This window comes from Mobula birostris, chromosome 1 (assembly GCF_030028105.1).
Source record: "Mobula birostris isolate sMobBir1 chromosome 1, sMobBir1.hap1, whole genome shotgun sequence".
NCBI classification, from domain to species: Eukaryota; Metazoa; Chordata; class Chondrichthyes; order Myliobatiformes; family Myliobatidae; genus Mobula; species Mobula birostris.
In genome coordinates this window covers 234,264,886-234,285,934 of record NC_092370.1, presented here as the reverse complement: position 1 = coordinate 234,285,934, position 21,049 = coordinate 234,264,886, and the positions used below count along the sequence as shown (strand labels likewise).

The 21,049-nt window shown below is 44.4% G+C and overlaps 1 protein-coding gene across 1 annotated transcript in view; it reads right to left on the bottom strand.

Moving 5' to 3' along the window:
• The window catches only part of vsx2 (visual system homeobox 2), a 68,676-nt gene that overhangs the window by 21,447 nt on the left and 26,180 nt on the right, over window positions 1–21,049 (bottom strand). The window contains exons 2-3 of the mRNA XM_072251414.1: window positions 7,743–7,827; window positions 5,216–5,339 (exon numbers count right to left, since the gene is read on the bottom strand). Coding sequence (XP_072107515.1) covers window positions 5,216–5,339; window positions 7,743–7,827 — 209 coding nt within the window. The remainder of the gene's footprint in view (window positions 1–5,215; window positions 5,340–7,742; window positions 7,828–21,049) is intronic.

Sequence of the window (21,049 nt, the reverse complement as noted above, 5' to 3'; positions counted from 1 at the left end):
AGAGGGATCTTCTTCACTCAGAATGTGGTGTGAATGTGAAACAGGCTGCCAGTGAATGTGATAGATGTGGGTTCATTTGTAACATTAAAGAGGAATTTGGATAAGTAGATAGATGAGAGAGTTGGAAGAATGTGATCCGGGTACAGGTAGAAGGGGCTAGGCAAAAAACCAAGGCGGCATGGATTAGATGGGCTGAAGGGCCTGTTTCTGTGCTCTAGTGCTCTCTGACTTGATGGCTCTATCACTCTAAATGTTGTCCTTAACTGGATTCAATTTGTCTGACCATTTCATAGTAAGCACTTCTGCCTCATTCCCACTCAGTGTTTGGGTTTAGATCAGATTCAGATTTATTTATTACAGGTACGTCAAAACATACAGTAAAATGTGTCATTTGTGTTAACCAACAACACACCCAAGGATGAGCTGGGGGCAGCCCACAGGTGTCACCACACATTCCGGTGCCCACAATGCTCAGAAAAAAAAACAGAACACAACAAAAGAGAACATACCAAGGAATCAGCAGTGAAACGAGCCTTGCTACTCTTTAACACACACACACACACACACACACACACACACACACACACACACACACACACACACACACACACACACACACACATACACATACACACAGACCTCTAACCCCAGGACAGGCCCTCTTCTTTGGCCTGCAGACCACCCTGGAATTTCCATCAAAGGAGGAAGTCTCCAGGATTGTTTCCCGTCCTTCCTTGCTTTCTGAGATCAGCCATTTGAACCTCCCAAATATTCAGTGCAGTACGACAAGACCCAAACTGGCCACTTAAACTTTCCATCAGACATGTCTTTCCATACAATCTCCCTGTAAATTCTTATTTGGTGGAGGCTCCACACCCCCCACCCTTTGTAACCAGTTTTCATTTCAGCACCATTGAGAGTGTTCTGATCAGCTACATCACCATCTGGTACGGGAATTGCAAGGTATCTGAACACAAGTCCACACAAACAAATAATCCACTGCTGAGAGGATTATTAGGGTGTCTCTCACACCCATCGGAGATATTTATCAGGAGCACTATGTATGGAGAGCCCTTAGCATTGTCAATGATCCCTCCCATCAGTTAAACGGTCTATTTCACCCCCCACCACAGGCAGGAGATACCATAGCATTAGGACAAGAACTGTTAGGGTTGGAAACAGCTTTCCCCCAGGCTGTGAGGCTACTGACCCCTCTGATACCACCCAGGACTCATCATGTATGAAGCACCAGTAGCATTATACTGTTTACTTTTTAACATGGGTCATAAAACCACTTTATTATTTGCTAATTTATTTTTGGTAATATCTTTTGCTTCTGGTAAGATGGAGGTGTGTTCGGACACAACGGCTTCCCAGGGACCAGCCAAAGGTGTTTTTCTCTTTGTTAAATGTCTTTTTTACGATCACAAGACAATGCTGGACTCCAAGAACTTCGGGTGCTGCAGCTCTACCTCATCAGTGAGCCGCTTGGTGGTGGAAGTGTTGGACTGGGTGCAGACCATGTTGCACAGGAAGGCATTGAAGGCTAGTGCGTGAAGGCAGCGTGCATTGTCTTTGACATTTCTCTTGTGATTACAAGACCTATTGAACATTGATAATGTAAGATGCCACAGGCGTGTTTCCCTTGTTTGGTGGTGCGACTGACGGCGAGGGAGCTGCATAGCCTTGGTTGTAGTGAGGACTAAGCCTCAAGCCACGGCTTGCCTGCTGTTCTAAACCAGGAAAGGAGACACCAGAGGCAGTGTAGCATGGTATCTGTGCTCGGATTGGGACTGGCCTCGCCTGTCAGTGCTGCCCTCTAGTGTTTGATTGGTGAAATGACAGGCTGGAACTGTACCATCAATTTGCAGGGCATGTCGCTCGGGGACTTGGGCTATATATATGGTTATTTTGCATGACTATGTTTTCTTGCTCGCTATTTTGAATGTGCTGTGTTTGTTTTGCATCTTGGCCCCAGAGGAAAGCTGTTTCATTCAGCTGCATTCATGTGTAGTTGAATGATAATTAAACTTGATTTTGATTTGATTTGATGTGCTTGAGTTATATGTACTGTGTTGTGCATTTTGGTCCGAAGAAACGCTGGTTCGTTTGGCAGTATACGTGTGTATGCTTGAATGACAATAAGCTGTACTTGAGATTCAACTTACCGTGTATTCCTGTACTTGAGATTGAATTTACCGTGTATTCCAACAGTTGGCTTATAGCCTGGGAACAAAATGCTCTTGGTTCTATTCAGTGAAGCCCCAATATCCCTCTTCCGTTTGCACATGGGTTTCCCCAAATCAAAATTGCACCATTCTTCAAAATTATCCATTGACTATAAAGTTCCTAGTACAGTTTGTGACTAGGTTCCTTAAGATAGTCATAGCCGGGGGAGATAGTGAGGATAAGCTCCCACTATCTATTAAGTGCTCCCAATGGCGTGCACCTCAAACAGCCTCTGACAACCAAGTCCAGCTCCTGGCTTTCACATGTGGCTTAGGTAATAAACCCGGTGGAACCGTTTCAATTGACAGGAGAAGGGGCGAAGGTGGGTTACTGGCACCTTAAAACCAGTCACAGATGGGGCTCATCGGCCATGGTTGGCAGCTTATCTAGGAGAAGGAAAACTCTGATCTCAAACCTCTGCTGCCTTGTGGCTATACTCACTCATGGGGTAGGTTTTGGGAGCAGACCCTGAGGGAAAAGTCCAGAGCTGGGGTCCCTAAGGCAGTCCTACGTTGAGATCAATGTTCAGTGTTGACTGGCAACTCCTGTGTCATTGCTGGTACCAAACTGTATCGGTCTCTGCATTCCTTTGGGTTCATCAGATGTATGGAGAAGGGGAGCTTCCAGACAGCTAGGACACAATATCCATGGTCAACTCTGACTGGCGAGGGCCTCACAGTCTGAGAGCATGAAAAGACATGACAAATTTTTTTTCATACATATACTGTATCTATTTTATTCACCTGAACAGGAAGGATGGTTAGAGAAGGTTCAGAGGCTGTTTAGCAAGATCCTGTATGGATTACAGGGTGTGAGTATAAGGATCAGTTGGACAAACAGGTGTTGTTTTCTCCGAAGGACCAAAGGATGGGAGAAGATCTGACTGAAGTTTAGAAAATTATGACAGGTGTAGATATGGTAGACAGTCAGAATCTTTTCTCCCCCAGGGTAGAAATGTTGAACACCATAGGATGGGATTTGAAGTGAGAGGGGGAAAGTTTAAAGGATGTATGTAAGTCAGATTTTTTTCTACACACAGAGGCAATGCAGAGTCTAGGTGGTGGAGCCAGGGCTTGGCTCCAAGAGTGAGGAAAGACCTGAGGTGTGATTGATTCAAGCACTGGGCCGAATTGGGAAGGTCATGTATGGGCCTGAGAGTGTTTTGGTTGAAAAGGTCAGGGTGTCGTGGCCGGAGGCAAGGAATGGGCTAGAGTTCAGCTTGCTGCTCCATGAGGTTTACTTGCCTCTATGCTGAACTGAGGCTGCGGCCTGCAACTAATGGGCTCCTGAATTGGCTGCAGTGATGACTGGCCTGGTGGCTGTGGACTCACTTTCATGATCTTCAGATCTGAATGTCATTTGCTTATTTCTATTGTTTGCATGATTTGTTTTTTTTCCCTGCACATCGGGCATTTGACAGTCTTTTTTTAAGTGGGTTCTATAGGGTTTCTTTGTTTTGAGGCTGCCTGTAAGGAGGTGAATCACAAGGTTGTATATGGTATACGTACTTTAGATAATAAATGTACTTTAGACTTTGAGTGCCTGGATTGCACTGTCAGGGGTGGTAGTGGAAGCAGCCGCATTAGTGGCATTCAGAAGGGTCTTAGACAAGCACATGAATGGAGCGATATGGATTATGTGCAGGCAGAGGGAGATTAATTTCATTTGGCATCGTGGTCAACCCCGAGCTCATGGGCTGAATGGCGTGTTCCTGTGCTGTACTCTTCTATGAACATATCGTTCAATTCCTGCCCCGGAATCCACATGTATATATGTATACGTGTGTGCTAATTTACCTGCAATGCCTTCCCCTCTCTGTCCTCCTGTAGGTAATTACCTCCACCACGTCCAGCTACATACATGTGAGCATGCAGCTGATCAAGGTCTGTTCTGCTGCCATCCACATTTCTCTAAAGCACGGGTTGCCAACCAGGGTTCCACAGGCCCCTCGATTAACGGTAAGGCTCAAAGGCCCATAAAAAGGTTGGGAAACTCTGCTCTAAGCTTAGCTCATAATAACGTAATTCCTTCAACGTTCTGCTCATTTGTAATCTGAATCAGAATCAGAATCGGGTTTAATATTACGTGGTGAAATTTGTTATTTCTGCAGCAGCAGACAATACATTTGTAGTCGGACCCAGGATAATGAAATGCACATTTTCTTATCTGAATAGATTCTGGTCTTGCTGTTTGAACATTTGACAGAAAAGGCCTGATACTGTATTGAAATCAGGCAGATAGTACATTTCCCTCCAGGTACAACCGAGAGAGAGCAAAATGTCGATTAGTTCCTACTGAAACTTCACAATCGGAAAAAGTGAATGGTGCTGTTCCCACATGGATCTACTGAAAGGAAACCTTGTAAATGACATGAAATGTTTCAGAAAATCATCTTGGGGGCAAGTGTTACTACAAGTTATTCCACTCCGGAGACTTTATCTGAAAATTAAATTCCCACCATTAATTATTTAGTTATTGTTCTGTGTGTGATTTATATTCACTCCCCCATTAGTATCTCTCTGTCTCTTTCATTGGATTTGTCTCTGTGTCTCTTTTTATATCTATTTTGCTTCATCTCTCCTTAGGTATCAGTCTAACTGCACAAACACAGGCCCTTTGGCCCATTCAGTGCATGATTTTCTCCCTAGCCCCATCTACCCACACCTGCACCATAACTTAACAAACCCCTCACATCCATGAACCTATCCAACTTTTCTTAAACGGTGCAGTCAAACCCACATCAACCACTTCCGTTAGCAGCTCATTCCACACACACTCCACCCTCTGAAGTCTTCCACCTCCATCAGCATCAGCCCCTCTCTACTTAGATTACACTTCCTCCATCTCTCCTTCCTGTTACTCCTCCCCATCTGCATCCTGTATCTCTCAGATATCTGTGCCCCCCCCGTCTCACTCGCTCTCGTTTTGTCCCGGCGTCTCTCTCACAGTGTCACCGCCATTCCGCCCTGTCCCCCTCTGGATTTACCTGAATCCTGTCCTCTGGAAGTTCCGTTTTCATGGCCAGCATTTCCCGTGCGTACACATCTGGATAGTGAGCTTCGTTAAACGCTTTTTCCAGCTCCTCCAGCTGGTAGGAGGTGAAAATAGTCCTGGAAAGAAAAGCAATCGATTAGGCAGATGCAACCAGCAATGAATTCTTAAAGCAACACACACAAAATGCTGAAGGAACTCAGAAGGTCAGGCAGCATCTATGCCACAGTAATGAATATACAGCCGAGACCCTTCATCAGGACTGGAAAGAAGCCGGAACAAGACAGTGGGGGAGGAGATGGAGTAAAAGCTAGAAGGTGATAGGTGAAGCTAAGTGGCTGGAGGGGTGGGGAATGAAGTGAGAGGCTGGGAGGGCGATAAGTTGAAAAACTAAAGGCTGAAGAAGAAGAAGGAAAGGAGGAATAGGAGAGGAGAGTCGACCATGGGAGGGGCACCGGGGGGGGGGGGGTGATAAGCAGGCGAGGAGAAGAAGAGAAGGGGACCAAAGTAGAGAATTGAAGAAGAGGGAAGAGGAGAGAGGAAACATTGGAAGTTAGAGAAATTGATGTTCATGCCATTGGAGGCTACCCAGATGGAATATGAGGTGCTGCTCCTCCATCCTGAGGGTGGCCTCATTGTAGCAGATAATGCTGAGAACTCGTGGGTTGGAAGGTATGGTATCTACAATGCACATGTTAATCTGCCCAAAGTGCTTCCATTGAACCCACCGAAGCTGCTTGTGCTACCGCCACAAGGCAGAAGGCAACTCTGCCCCGTGTAAACACCCACCACACACCAACATATAATGACATACCGTATGGAGTGGCCAACCAAATGCCCCATAGACGGACAAGAACAGGTGAGGAGTGCATCAGAAATACAATAGACGGGGAATATCCATTGGAATCAGAATTAGAACTGAAATCGATTTATTATGTTGTATATGTGCTTTATGTCAACTTGGACATCTATAGAATATTTTGTACTATCTGTTAATATTGCATTAATATTATTTGATGTGCTGTTTGTCATACTGTGCTTTCACTTTGAAGAACATTGTTTCGTTTAGCTGTATATATGTGTACAGTTGAATGCCAATAAACTTGAACTTATTGTTGTCACATGACCTGAGATGTCATAGAAAGCTCTTGCTTTGAATGCCATCCAGACATCCCACACCATACATCAATATATTGACGTAGTAAAAAGAAACCAGAGTGTGGTGTTCCAGTTACAGGGGAAGTACAGTAGACCATACACAGACAAATAAAGTTCAGGGGCTATAACCAGGTAGACCGGGAGGTCAAGGGTTCAAACATTCATCTTTTAGCATACAAGAGGTCCATTAAGTGCCTGATAAGAGAGTTAATAGAATCTGTCCTTGAGACCAGCGATTCATGCTCTCTGACTTTTGTGAATTCTGCCCAATGGGAGAGAGGAGAAGAGCGAATGACCAGACTGGGAGAGATCTCTGACCACGCTGGCTGCTTCCCCCAGGCAGTGGGAAGTGTAGACAGAGTCATTGTTGGGAGACCAGACAAATTAAGTTAGAATTCAACAGGGATGGGGAAGACAGCATAAAGCTTCCAATGGTATTCCTCAGCGTGGATGAGGAATACCACTGGGAGACAGCACGGGTGAAGAATACAGCCGGAATACAATTAGAATACAGTAGAGTCAAGGAATACAGGATTGAGGAGGGATAGAAGGTGGACAGGGAATACAGCAGGAACAGGGATACAGGATGGACGGGATACAGGACGGACAGGGATACAGGATGGACAGGAATACAGGATAGACAGGATACAGGATGGACAGGGATACAGAATGGATAGTGATACACGATGGACAGGAATACAGGATGGACAGGAGTACAGGAATGACAAGGAATACAGGATAGACAGGGACAAAGGATGGGCTGGGATACAGGATGGACAGGGGTACAGGATGATAGGGATAAAGGATGGACATGGTGGATGGACAGAAGTACACCCTGTAAAAGGAATACAGGGAGGGCAGGAATACAGGATGGGCAGGGATAAAGGATGGATAGTGATACACGATGGACTGGGATACAGTATGGCAGGGAATACAGGATGGACTGGGATAAAGGATGGATAGTGATACACGATGGACTGGGATACAGTATGGCAGGGAATACGGGATGGACAGGAATACAGGATGGACTGGGACCAAGATTGGAAGATTGAACACAGGGCGGGCAGCGAATACAACACGATCTAACCGGTCCATGCCGACCGGAATTCCCACCTAGTGTATTCCCTGCATTCCCCATATCTCCCTGGATCTTTCCTCTCCATGTCCACGTCCATTAAATAGAAGACATAGTGAATATCGGGCGGATAGGAATGTGGGTCGGATAAACACCATGAATTACAGCCGTGAGATGTGCCCCTGGGTACAATACAGAGGGGCGACCAGGCGCGAAGACGTTTCAACGAGAGGACAGGTATCGATCATCAGATTCAAGTCCAGGGACGCCTACGACAACACATTCTTACCTGTGGCGCCTTTTCTTACGCTTCTTCGTCTGGCTCAGGCTGGATTTGGAAATTTTCCGGTCACTCGATGAAATGTCTTCAGAATCTGAATTTAAACAAAGTGTTCCGACATTTATTCCCAAAAGCTAATGCTCACCGGGTGACAAGACAGGACTTGCACTGAGGGCGTGTCGGAGAGGACTGGAGACGAGAATGGCGAGGCATCGGACCCCAAGTCCCTGCAAAGGACGTCGGAGAGGATCATCGGGGTCTCCCGTCTACCCATCACCGAGATTTATCAGGAGCACGGCGTACGCAGGGCCGTTAGCATTGTCAATGATCCCTCCCGTCCATCCAATGATCTCTGTGAGCCCCCACCCCCGACACACACGCACACACAAACACACACACACACAACACAAACACACACACACACACATAACACACACAACACACACACACACAACACACACCACACACACACAATACACACAACACACACCACACACACACAATACACACACACACACACACACACACACACCTGCCGACAGACTGAAGATAACACAGTATTGGGACAATGACTGTCAGGACGGGAAACAGCTTCTTCCCCCAGGCCTGAGAGTACTGAGCTCCCTGTCGCCACTCAGGTCTCATCACTTATGAAGCGCCGGTATCGCCGTGCTGTTTACTTTTTTTAGCTTGCGTCGCAAATGCACCTTATTATTTGTTAATGTATTTGTGGTCATATCACTTCATGTGTTAAGTGTGTGAGTTATATGTACTGCGCATTTTCTCTTTATGGACAGATCGGCCATGATCTTATTGAATGGCGGGGTAGGCTCGACGGGCCGGATAGCCTACTCCTGCTCCTATTTCTTGTGTTCTTTTCTCATTGTTACCATCAGGTAGGAGATACAGAAGCCTGAAGGCACACACTCAACGATTCAGGAACAGCTTCCTCCCCTCTGCCGTCCGATTCCTAAATAGATACTGAACCCTTGGACAATACCTCTCTTTTTTTAATATACAGTATTTCTGGTTTTTGCACGATTTTTAATCTATTCAATATACGTATACTGCAATTGATTTACTTATTTACTTATTTATTATTATTACTATTTTTATTTTTTTCTCCTTTATATTATGTATTGCATTGAAATGCTGCTGCTAAGTTAACAAGTTTCACGTCACATGCCGGTGATAACAAACCCGATTCTGACTCTGCACCTTGGTCCGGAAGAATGTTGTTTCATTTGGCGGTATACCTATGTGTGATTGACTATTAATAAACGTCAATTTGACAGTGGGGACATTGTAATAATCCCCAGGTGCGCAACCAATAGTTTTTCCACGGATTGAACGGGTTCCTCGAATCACAATTTTTCGCCGAAAAAGGATTCTCGGGCAGCGCCAGAATTTCTCGTTCGTTTTATCAAACACCGATAGGTCCCGAGCTTTAAACAGGGATCTGCCCCGCGCCGTTTCACGGACCTCCCGCCAGTCAATGAGCAGAAAACGAACTCATCCCTGTCGGTGTGCATTCCGGTACGATAACAAAATCAGTTTCACGGTGCAAAAAGCAAGCTGCTGGGGGATCTCAGCAAGGCATGCAGCACATGCGGGGGCAGGGGGATGGATAGTCGATACTTCGGGCAGAGCTCCTCTCGAACTGGAACGCCGACAACCCCCCTCCCTCCACAGATACCGCTTGATCCGCCCAGCTCCTCCAGCAGCTCGTCTCTCTGTGGCCCCCGACACACGGGAGTTCACCCAACGCTCTTACAAAACTGGTAAATGGCATTGCGTTTATACTAATCTCGCTGTCCTCAGTACCTAGATTTCGTTGCCTTGATATTAGGACCTTGAGACCAGAAGACATAGGCGAAGAATTCAGCCCATCGAGTCGTTTCCGCCACTCAATCATGGTTGATTTATTAACCCCTTCAACCCCATTATCCTGCCTTCTCCCCGTCACCCTTAACGCCCTATTAATCAAGAACCTATTAACCCCCCGTTTTAAATATGCGCAATGTATTTGCTGTGAATCTCTCCATCCCTAATCTGTAAATATCTTGTTCCAGTTCCTCCAGCTATCTTTCCACACAATGAAAGCGGAAAGTTCGATATTGTTTTCTTTGTTTTAAACAACGAGCATTGCCTTAATTTCCCCAACAATGTTTTTCTTTATAACGCGAGCCGTCTCGCGTTTTACATTACGGAAATGATTTTAGAGAACGCACAAGATGTTTCTACTAACGCCAACCAGAGCAGTTTATATTTCCCCCAAGCGTTCCTAATTTAACGAGGTCATTTTACACTGTAACAGAGTAATACTGGCAATAAAAACAACGGGGACAGCGACATTGAAGGCTTATGTTTTTATATAAAAAAAACGTAAAACGGTTGCAACACACACAAAAATGCTGGTGGAACGTGTTGAAGTAAAACGATTACTTCGTCTGCGGTAAAACAAAGATTTTGCGTTCGTCCTCTTTAAGCTGGCAGTCAGTGCGTTAAATACTACAGTGGAAATTTTCATTCCTGGAGATCTATGACAAATCCAAATTTCGCGGCATATTTGCGGAGAAGTTTATTTCTATTGTTCAGTGGAACAAAACGGTCTCCGCACGGTTTTCTCGCTGAAATGGTAACTTCTCATTTGAAAGTAGGATCCACTTGCACTCCTTCCTCGAATAAATGTAAACTCTGCTTGAGGTATTCAGGGAGTGTGCCAATATTTGCACTGGGTCCCTGGGAGTGGATAAATACTAGCAGGAATTTTTAAAATGCATATTTACACCGGGTCCCCGGCGTGTGTAAACACTGCGAGAAGCCCCCGGAATAATTGTGAATATTTGCTCTGGGCCCTTTGTGGAAACGTTGCATGTCTCCAGTATTCGCACCGAGTCCCCGACTGTGTACCAGCAATAGCAGGCAAAGCCCTAGAGCGCGTGCCAGTCTAATTAAGTTGTATCTTTATTCACAGGAATATGCAGTACGTACACAGTTGCAGAAGTTCTGTGGGTATGCATCACACCCTTTTAAGAGACTGAGCTCTTGATCATTTGGGAGCAGTTTTTAAATTTCTCAAAGGTAGCCTGTTTGCTTCAAAGTTCAAAGTAAATTTATTATCAAAGTACATACGTGTTACCATATAGGGTACAGCCCTGAGATTTACTTTCTTGTGGGCATTCACAATAAATACAAAGAAACAGAATAGAATCAATGAAAGTACATACACAAGATGGGCAAAACAATATACAAAAGACAATAGATTGAGCAATTACAAAAAAGAAATCAAATTAATAATAATTATTGCAGTGTTAATAAATGGGTTCCTTAAGGTGGTTATAGCCGGGGTGATAAGCTCCCACTATCTATTAAATGCTCCCAATGGTGTGTGTCTCAAATAGCCTCTGACAACCAAGTCCAGTTCCTGGCCTTCACACGTGGCTTAGCTACTAAACCCGATGGGACTATTTCTACTGACAGGAGAAGGGCCAAAGGCAGGTGACTGGCACCTTAAAACCAGTCGCTTCAGGCAGACCGGGCTTGCCAACCGTGGTTGGCAGCTCATCTAGGAGAAGGAAAACTCTGATCTCAAACCTCTGCTGCCTTGCAGCTGTACCCACTCACGGGGAGAGCTTCAGGAGTAAAGCCCAAGGAAAAATCTGAAGCTGGACTCCCTTAGGCAGCCTGACGTTGAGTTCAATGTTGACTGGCAACTCCTGCGACATCACTGATGCCAAACTGTATCAGTCTCCGTCTTTCCTTTGGGTTCATCAGCTGCGTGGAGTGGGGGAGCCTGCTATATGAGCAACAGCTTGCTCTCCATTTCATACTGCCCTGGCTTGCGTATCACTTGGACAGAATGTCCATAGTCAACCCTGACCAATGGGGGCCTCTCAGATTATACATTTAAAATGCAATATTGATAATACTGAAATATAATGTTCCTATATCTAACTTGCACAACAGTGGCACATGAGTTTTAGTTAAACCTCATTCCCAGCAAAGATTTTAACATTTGAACAAGTATTATGTTATCAATAATACAACACATGGTGCCATTCAGCCCAGCATGTCCATTCTAATCATCTATATTAATCCCCTTTACCCACATTTTGTGTAACAGCCAGGGGTGGTTTTATTTTAAAGATCGTTTTTCAGTTAGTATATGGACTGTATTTTCTCAGTGTGTCACCTCATGGACATATTGATGCAGCTATAAAGAAGGCAAGACAGCAGCTATATTTCATTAGGAGTTTGAGGAAACTGGGTTTGTCAACTAAAACACTCAAAAACTTTTACAAATGTACCATACAGAACATTCTGACTGGCTGCATCACAGTCTAGTATTGGGGGGGCTACTGCACAAGATTGAAGTAAGATGCAGAAACATATAAAATTAGTCAGCTCCATCACCGGTACGAGCCTCTGTCGTATCCAAGACACCTTCAAGGAGTGGTGCCTTAGGAAGACGGCATCCATTATTAAGGACCTCCACCACCCAGGACATGCCCTCTTCTCATAGTTAACATCGGGATGGAAGTAAAGAAGCCTGAAGCCACACACTCAGTGATTCAGGAACAGCTTCTTCCCCTCTGCCATCCGATTCCTAAATGGATATTGGACCCATGAATACTACCTATTTTTTAATTTCTGTTTTTTTTGCACACTTTAACTTAACCATTTAATAGACACATACTTGCTGTAATTCAGTTTTCCTCTATATTTATTTATCATGTATTTCATTGTACTGCTGCCAAAGTTAATAAATTTCATAATCTACACCTGTCATATTAAAACTGATTCTGATTCTGATCTGGATAAGCAGTGTTCCTTGAATTGTTTATCTTTGTTGCCAATTGTTTGTCTTTGGATCTGCTTTGGGTTTTCACATTGTGCTGCAGGTGTCTCATTTGGTATCGTGGGGATTGTTAAGCTCTCTTTGTATTTATTACTTTTATTCAATTTGGGATAATTTAAATCGTACAGCATTTTCAATGTCTTGTAATGTAGTTGTTGGTTTTGGGGATTATCGTTTCGTCTGGACACCCATGTTGTCTGATTGGTCCTGAATTCCTATGTGCTCCAGGGTGTTTTTCAGGCGGGCATGCCAACTCCTCCTTGTTGGGCTGTTGTGCTTCCTAGTCTGGTGAAACTCAGACCAAGTTCTTCTGTGTATTGTGAGTGATTTCAGTTCTACAAGATTCTGTATAGTTTGCCTCAGCTCTTGTTAGTTTATCTGTTTGAATTGCCAAAGTCTCGATAATTCCTGCACTTGAGTTCACTAGTGACCCTCACATTTGGTCCATGGCCTTGTTGATTCTAGATCTTGTCCAAATGCATCTTAAATGTTGTGGGGGTGCCTGCCTCCACCATCTCTTCATGCATTTTAATTAGTTGGAATGGGAGATTCCAGTGCCATAATTTTCTTAATAAGGTTTTAACAGAGACTGACTCCAAAATGTGTTATACGTGTAACATCTTGCAAACCACAAATACATTCAAGTCTACAGTTAAATAGAAACACAAGAGATTCTGCAGATGCTGGAACTCCAGAATAACACACACAAAATGATGGAGGAACTCAGCAGGCCAGTCTGCATCTATGGAGAGAAACGGAGTTGATGGTTCAGGCTGAGACCCTTCCTGACTTGCTGAATTCCTCCAGCATCTTGTATGTGTTACAGTTAAATACAGTCAAGTCTACAGAAAATGAATCTTAAAGTAGTATATGCTAACATATATATACTTTTGATAATAAATTTTAAATTTGACTTTGAGTTTACTTTGACTTTGAAACTACCCACATAGACATGCACACAAGCTTTTTCAAAATGCATCTACAACCATCAAGGTAAATTAAAATGTATCAATCCCATTCAATGTTTTAGATCTGTATTGCACAATCTGTATTTATACACCCTCCAACACCTACCAAAATTTAACTTTCATAACCATATCATATCTGTCCAGAGGTTCTGACATATTCACATATCCGAGCACAAAATGTGGCAATGTATCAGTAAATCTACCAAAATAACAGAAGTCCAACAAAATGGTCCATAGAGCAAATTTTAGAAGGCCTACCAATCTGACTTGGGTGGCAGGGAGGAGATATGTCTCTACCAAAGGAGGTGTGAGGCACTCATTCCCTCTGCTAGTCTTCAGGTCACTTTCAGCAAAGTGTACCATCTGCTTAGCCCCCCCAGTCAGGGTCACATTAGGCCATGAGAGCAGGTGGTGGATATCACAAGTCCTGGTTATGTGTCCACTGATGCCAGGCAGACTATCTCTGAAGAGTATTGATAATGGTTGGAGTTACCCATCTTGCAATGACATTGCCTAAACGAAGGCAATGGCAAACCACTTCTGTAGAATTTGCCAAGAACAATCATGGTCATAGACCATGATCACCCACATCATACAACATGGCACATAATGATGATGATGACCAATCTGACTGAACAGAACACATAAATTTTCCACGAGAAACACTAGCGATTCTGCAGATCCTGGAAGTCCAGACTAACACACACAAAATGCTTGAGGAACCCAGATTAGGCAGCATCTATGCAGGGGAATAAAGACTCGATATTTTGGGCTGACACCCTTCATCAGGACTGGAAGGGAAGGGGAGAAGTCAGATTAAAAGGTGGGAGGGAGGAGGAGAAAGTGCAAGCTGTAAGGTGATAGGTAAATCTAGGTGAGGGGGGAGGTAGGTGGGTGGAGGAGGGGGGAATGAAGTGAGAAGGTGGGAGGTGATAGGTGAAAAAGGTAAAGGGCTGAAGTAGAGGGAATGTAATAGGAATGGAGAGTGGACCATGGGAGAAACGAAGAAAGAAGGGCACCAGAAGGTGATAGGAAGGTGAGGAGAAGAGGAGGGGTAAGAGAGGAGCCAGAATGGGAAATGGAAGAAGAGGGAAAGGAGAGGGGAGGGGGAATTACAAAAAGTTAGAGAAATCAGTGTCCATGCTGTCAGATTGGAGACTACACACATGAAGTATGAAGGCTGGCCTCATGGTGGCAGTAGAAGAGGCCCGTCAAGTCAGAATGGGAATGGGGATTGGAATTTAAATGGTGGTGGGCCACCAGGAAATCCTGCTTGTTATCCACCAGGAGTCCATACATAAAACATGCAAATTCTTTCAAATACTAATAAAGTTAGTCTCCTTCTATAGTCTCACCTGGGAAATGTTTGCAGGGCTCTCAGGTGAGACTACAGAAGGAGACTATTAGTATTTAAAATAATGTGTTCTTAATGGTCAGCTTCTGTGCTGTCTCAATCTATGATTCTACCATCAAATGTATCAGAAAACAATTTTAACGTGTGCATCCATTTTCAGTAAGAATCAGACTGAATTGGGCAGCACAGTGTTACTGCCTCACAGTAACACTCGAGACCTGTGTTCCATCCTGAACTCAAGTGTTGTCCGCGTAGAGTGTGCACCTTCTCCTGCCAGCTTCTGGGTTTCTGCAGAATATTGTTACTTTCTGCCTCATCCTAGGCACGTGTTGGTAGCTTGCTTGGCTGCTGTGAGCTGCCCCTAGTGTAGGACAGTGACAGCCCCAGTAGGCCAGTGACAAAAAAACCCAAGGGAATTGATAGGCATTTGTTGTAGGACAATGGAGAATGAAGAAGAGGGAAAGAGGCGGATGAGGTTGCTCAACTGGGAGCCGGCAAGCACCTGATGGACCAAATGGCCTCCTTTTGTCAGAATAGTAAATCAAAGAAACCTATAATCTTTACTTCAAAACTGCAGAACAACCAGCATCCAAAATATGCAAGCAAACCTCTCAGGGCCTCCACAGAGATTAACATCAGTGCTACACCATCAAGTCCCATTCGTGTACCGTGAAACCCACACAAGTAGATCAAACATGATCTTAAACCCAACAGTGCCAGAAAATAATGCAAGTAAATGCACCACATTTTGTGGAATTATTTCAATTACTACCCTATCGGAGCACATCAAAAACATACTCAGTAAATGGTGACACCACAGGAATTTTCATTTATATTGCAACCATTAACATAGCAAAGATGTCCAGCATTCTGCAGCAATAATTTCTAACAAAGTAACTTCACCTCTAGGAATGTGATGGGATATTGAAGCAGGTGACCAAAGTCTTGGTCAAACAGGTCTTAAGGGGCTCCTTAAAAAAAGGAGGAAGGGTGGAGAAGTGGAGACGTTTAAGAAGGGAATTTATTTAAGAGGCCCCCCAGTAAAAAAACACAGTCAAAAGATGCCTTCATTTTACATTTGTGGAGCCAAGTTGAATAAATACATCCCAGGCTTTCATAAAGGGGAAATACAGATGCTTAGAATCAGAGATAGGTTTATAATCACTGATGTATGTCTTGAGACTTGCTGTTTTGTTCAAACAGTACTGTGCAAAACATGAAACTGACTACAAATTTCAACAAGAAATATATATGTTTGATAAGGAATATATATGTTTGATAAGAAATATGTATGTCTTTCCACTGTCTTTACAGGGAACGGGGCTTCCCTTCCTCCACCACTGATACTGCCCTCGCCTGCATCTCTTCCATTTCCCGGACATCCACGCTCATCCCATCTCCTCGCTGCCTTAACCAGGATAGAATTCCTCTTGTCCTGACCTCCCACCCCATGAGCCTCTGCATCCAACACATCATTATCCACAACTTCCAGCATCTTCAATGGGATTCTACCACTAAACACATATTTACCTCCACACCCCCCTCCACCTCTGCTTTACGCAGGGATCACTCCCTACGTGATTCACTTGTCCATTCATCTCTCCCCACTAATCTCCCATACATAGCCCTATAAACAGCCAAAGAGCTACACCTGTTCATTCACCCCCTCCCTCACCTCCATTAAGGGTCCCGAACAGTCCTTCCAGGCAAGGCAACACTTATTGGGTTCTTCTACTGTATCAGGTGTTCTTGATACGACGTCCTCTACATTGGTGACACCCAATGTAAAATGGGGAACCGTTTTGTCGAGCACATCTGCTCCATCCACCAAAAGTGGAATTCCCTAGGAGCCAACCATTTGAATTCCTATCCCCATTCCCATTCCGACATGTCAGTCCATGGCCTCCTCTGTTGCCACGATGAGGTCACGCTCAAGTTAGAGGAGCAACACCTCATATTCCATCTAGATAGTCTCCAACTTCATGGCATGAACATCGATTTTTCCTTCCGGTAATTTACTTCCCTCACCCTTCTCTCTTCTATTCCCCAATCTGGCATCTTACTTCTTCTCTTCACCTGCCTATCACCTACCCCTGGAACCCCTGCTTCTTCCTTTTCTCCCATGGTCCACTCTCCTCTCCTATCAGATTCCTTCTTCTCCAGTAATTTACCTATCCCACCCACCTGACCTCACCTATCACCTTCTAGCTAGTCCTCCTTCCCCTCCCCCCACTTTTTTATTCTGGCATCTTCTCCTTTCCTTTCCAGTACTGAAGAAGAGTCTTGGTCCGAAACGTCAACTATCTATTCATTTCAATAGATGGTGCCTGACCTGCTGAGTTCCTCCAGCACTTTGTGTGCTGTTCTATACGTGCAATATGTATGTTACATTGTTCATTCATTATGTGCCATGTCATATGACGTAGTGATCACGGTCTTTTTATGACCATGATTGGCAATTTTTTCTACAGAAGATTAGATTAGATTAGATTCAACTTTGTTGTCATTGTGCCGAGTACAGATACAAAGTCAATGAAATGCATTTAGCATCTGACCAGAAATGCAAAGAATAGTGTTATTTACAAAATAACTGTGAATTAAAAAAGTGCTACAGCACACAAATATAAAAGTACTGAGACAGTACAATATGGGTCAATACTGCTTAGCGCTGTGATGAGAAGTTTAGCAATGTCACAGCCTCAGGGAAGAAGCTCTTCCTGTGCCTGCTGGTGCGGGAGTGGAGCTTCCTGTAGCGCCTACCGGATGGGAGGAGAGTAAAAAGTGCATGGTTAGGGTGAGATGTATCCTGATAATGCTTTTTGCACTGCCCAGGCAGCGTTTATGGTAGATGTTCTCAATGGTGGGCAATTGGGTGCCGATAATCCGCTGGGCAGTTTTCACCACACGCTGGAGTGCTTTGCAGTCCGATACGGGCCAATTGCCATACCACACTGAGATGCAGTTGGTGAGTATGCTCTCAATGGTACAGCGGTAAAAGTCCGTCAGTATCCTGGGACAGAGGTGAGCTTTCTTGATGCTCCACAGGAAATAAAGGCGCTGTTGTGCCTTTTTGATCAGGATGGAGGAGTTCAGGGACCAGGTAAGATCCTCGGAAATGTGGACACAAAGGAATTTGAAGCTTGATACATGCTCCACTACAGTTCCATTGATGTAGATGGGGATGTGAGTGTGGCTCCTAGCATGCTTAAAGTCCACAATGATCTCCTTGGTCTTCTGGGTGTTAAGGGCCAGGTTGTTGTCGGCACACCACATGGCCAGGTGCTGACAGGGGTTTGCCATTGCCTTCTTCTGGGCAGGGGTATGTGTGTGTGTGAAAATAATAGTGTAAGAAAGAGCAAAATAGTGAGGTAGTATTCATGGGTTGTTTCATTGTCCTTTCAGAAATCTGATGGGAAGGGGAAAAAGCTGTTCCTAAAATGTTGAATGTGGGTCTTCAGCCTCTTGCACCACCTCCCTGATGGGAGCAATGAGAAGGGGGCATGTCCCACCTGGTGGGGATCCTTTATGATGGATGCCACCCTGTGCAGAGGCCCCTCTACACCAGATGGTGAAGCAACCAGTTAAGCAGAAATGTTTTGTATGATTTATAGGTACTTCCCAGATGTTATTATTTCACATTAGCCATCCTAGACCAACTTTAAAAAGAAAAAGAAAATAAATGTTAAAAGTAGTGTTTCAAGAGTTACCATTTTGGTCACTTAGAAACAGAGAGATCAGGAAAGTTACTGTGTGGTGGTGAGACTGTGAAATGGCCAGGTAACATCTCACAGGATGCAGGCACCAACACAGGGAGGTTCAGAACTACCTCCTGCCCAGAAAGGATGACCAGGGCTCGAATGGTGGCAGAAACGGGGTGACAGTGAAGCCCATTATGGTGGCAGTGAAGAAGTAATAGCACGAGGGAATAAAGATCTAAACTCCACCATGGATGGTCCCAAGCCCCATTGTGAACGGAGGAGAGTTGGGCATGGGGCTAGCAACTCCATCTTATAAAAACTCAGAGCTACAGAAACGCCAACACAAGCTCCAAAGACCTCATCCCTGGGAGAGGAAGGATCCTCATAGATGGTCTACACTTGGGGACAACTTGAAAGACTGGCCCAGGAAAGAAGACTTGAGCAAGCTGCTGTCAGTGGCCTATGCCCCAGTAGGCTTGAAAAGAAGAAGCAGAAAAAAAGATTCATCAAAGGTTAGAATGCAGGAAGTCTGTAACAGGCACAAAATGGATGCTATCAGTATTATAAAGTAAAAATAAACCCAACTATATACAAAACATCTGCAACTAAAACAGTAGAAGTGTGCTGGTATGGTTTATGGTCAGGATGGTTATACATACATTTGTGATAGTTATACATAAGAACAGTAGATGAATCTGCTGAAAGTTTCATGGTTTAACCTAAATAGTTAGTTTGTTGGTTAAGGGAATCAAGGGTTTGGGGTGAAAGGTAAAAACTGGAACCAAGGGCAGGATGTTATAAATTCATTCAAATAATTAATGATTTTTGAAAGAGCCTTAGACGATTATCCAATTGTCCTCCACCCATTAACGTGCACTTCATGGTGGCATGTTGATTTAAGAGTTCTGCAGATCTGAACATTAGCCTTGTTGATAAGGGCTGAATTAGTTTTATAAAGCCTAATCTCATTTACAAATGTCTAGTTGATTAATCTTTACACTGGCAGTATCTAAGAGACAGATCTAAGAGGCTGCAGGACTGAGCTGAATGTGTGGAGAATCCAAGTCCCAGTTATCTTTCTGAGCTGAACCTGATTAGGCACTGCCGACATTTCAGTTTTAAAATTCTTACTTTTTAAGAACATACAAAAGAGAACAGTACAGCACAATACAGACCCTTCAGCCCACAATGTTATGCCAGCCCTTTAAGCTACTCCAAGATCTATTTATCCCTTCCTTCTCTCATAGCCCTCCATTTTTCTCCACCCATTTGGCAAATCCTTCTATTTCCAATTCCTGTGCAGTCAGACTCAGACTTGTGTGTTGCCATGTACACTATTTCCTGCTCACTTGAGGCTCACAGAGTAAACATTATACCTGGTAATAATATATCATTTGTTCCTTATGTTCCATGTTGTATGACATTGGCGATCATGGTCTTTCCATGACTATGATTGTTCTTGGCAAATTTTTCTACCAAAGTCGTTTGCCATTGCCTTCTTCTGGGCGGTGTCTTTACAAGATGGGTGACCCCAGCCGTTATCAATACTCTTCAGAGATTGTCTGCCTGGTGTCAGTAGTCACTAGGCAGACTTGTGATGTGCACCGGCTGCTCACACGATCATCCACCACCTGCTCCTCTGGCTTCACCTGACCCTGATCTGGGGGCTAAGCAGGTGCTACACCTTGCCCAAGGGTGACCTGCAGGCTAGCACCTTACACTTCCTTTGGTAGGGACCTCCACCCCACCATCCATGCTATTAATATATATAAGAATAAATACATAACCACCAGACTACTGTTTATTGATTACAGCTCAGTTTTCAGCCCCTCAGTACTAATCAATAAGCTTCTAAACCTGGGCCTCTGTACCTCCCTCTGCAACTAGACCCTGGCTTCCTCACTGGGAGACCAGTCGGTGCAGATTGGAGATGACATATCCTCCTCCCAAAAGGGAATCAGCAAGGTGCAATATAAAGGTGGATTGCTTTTCTTTTTCTTCCCGTCTATGCTTATTTAAGTCAATGTAACTTGATAAACCAGCAATGTTGCCATGGTAATGTGGTGGTTAGCACAACGCTAAAACAGCTCGGGGTATTCCGGATTTGGAGTATAATTCCAACACCACCTGCAAGCAGTTTGTACGTTCTCCCCGTGGTTTTCCTCCGGGTGCTCTGGTTTCCTCCCACAGTCCAAAGACCTACATATAAGTAGGTTAACTGGTCATTGTAAATTATTCTGTGATTAGGCTAGGGTTAAATAGGTGGGTTGATGGAGATGTGTGGGCACGTGGCCAGGTGGTTAAGGTATTGGACTAACGACCTGAAGGTCGTGAGTTTGAGCCCCAGCTGAGGCAGCGTGTTGTGTCCTTGAGCAAGGCACTTAATCACACATTGCTCTGCGACGACACTGGTGCCAAGCTGCATGGGTCCTAAT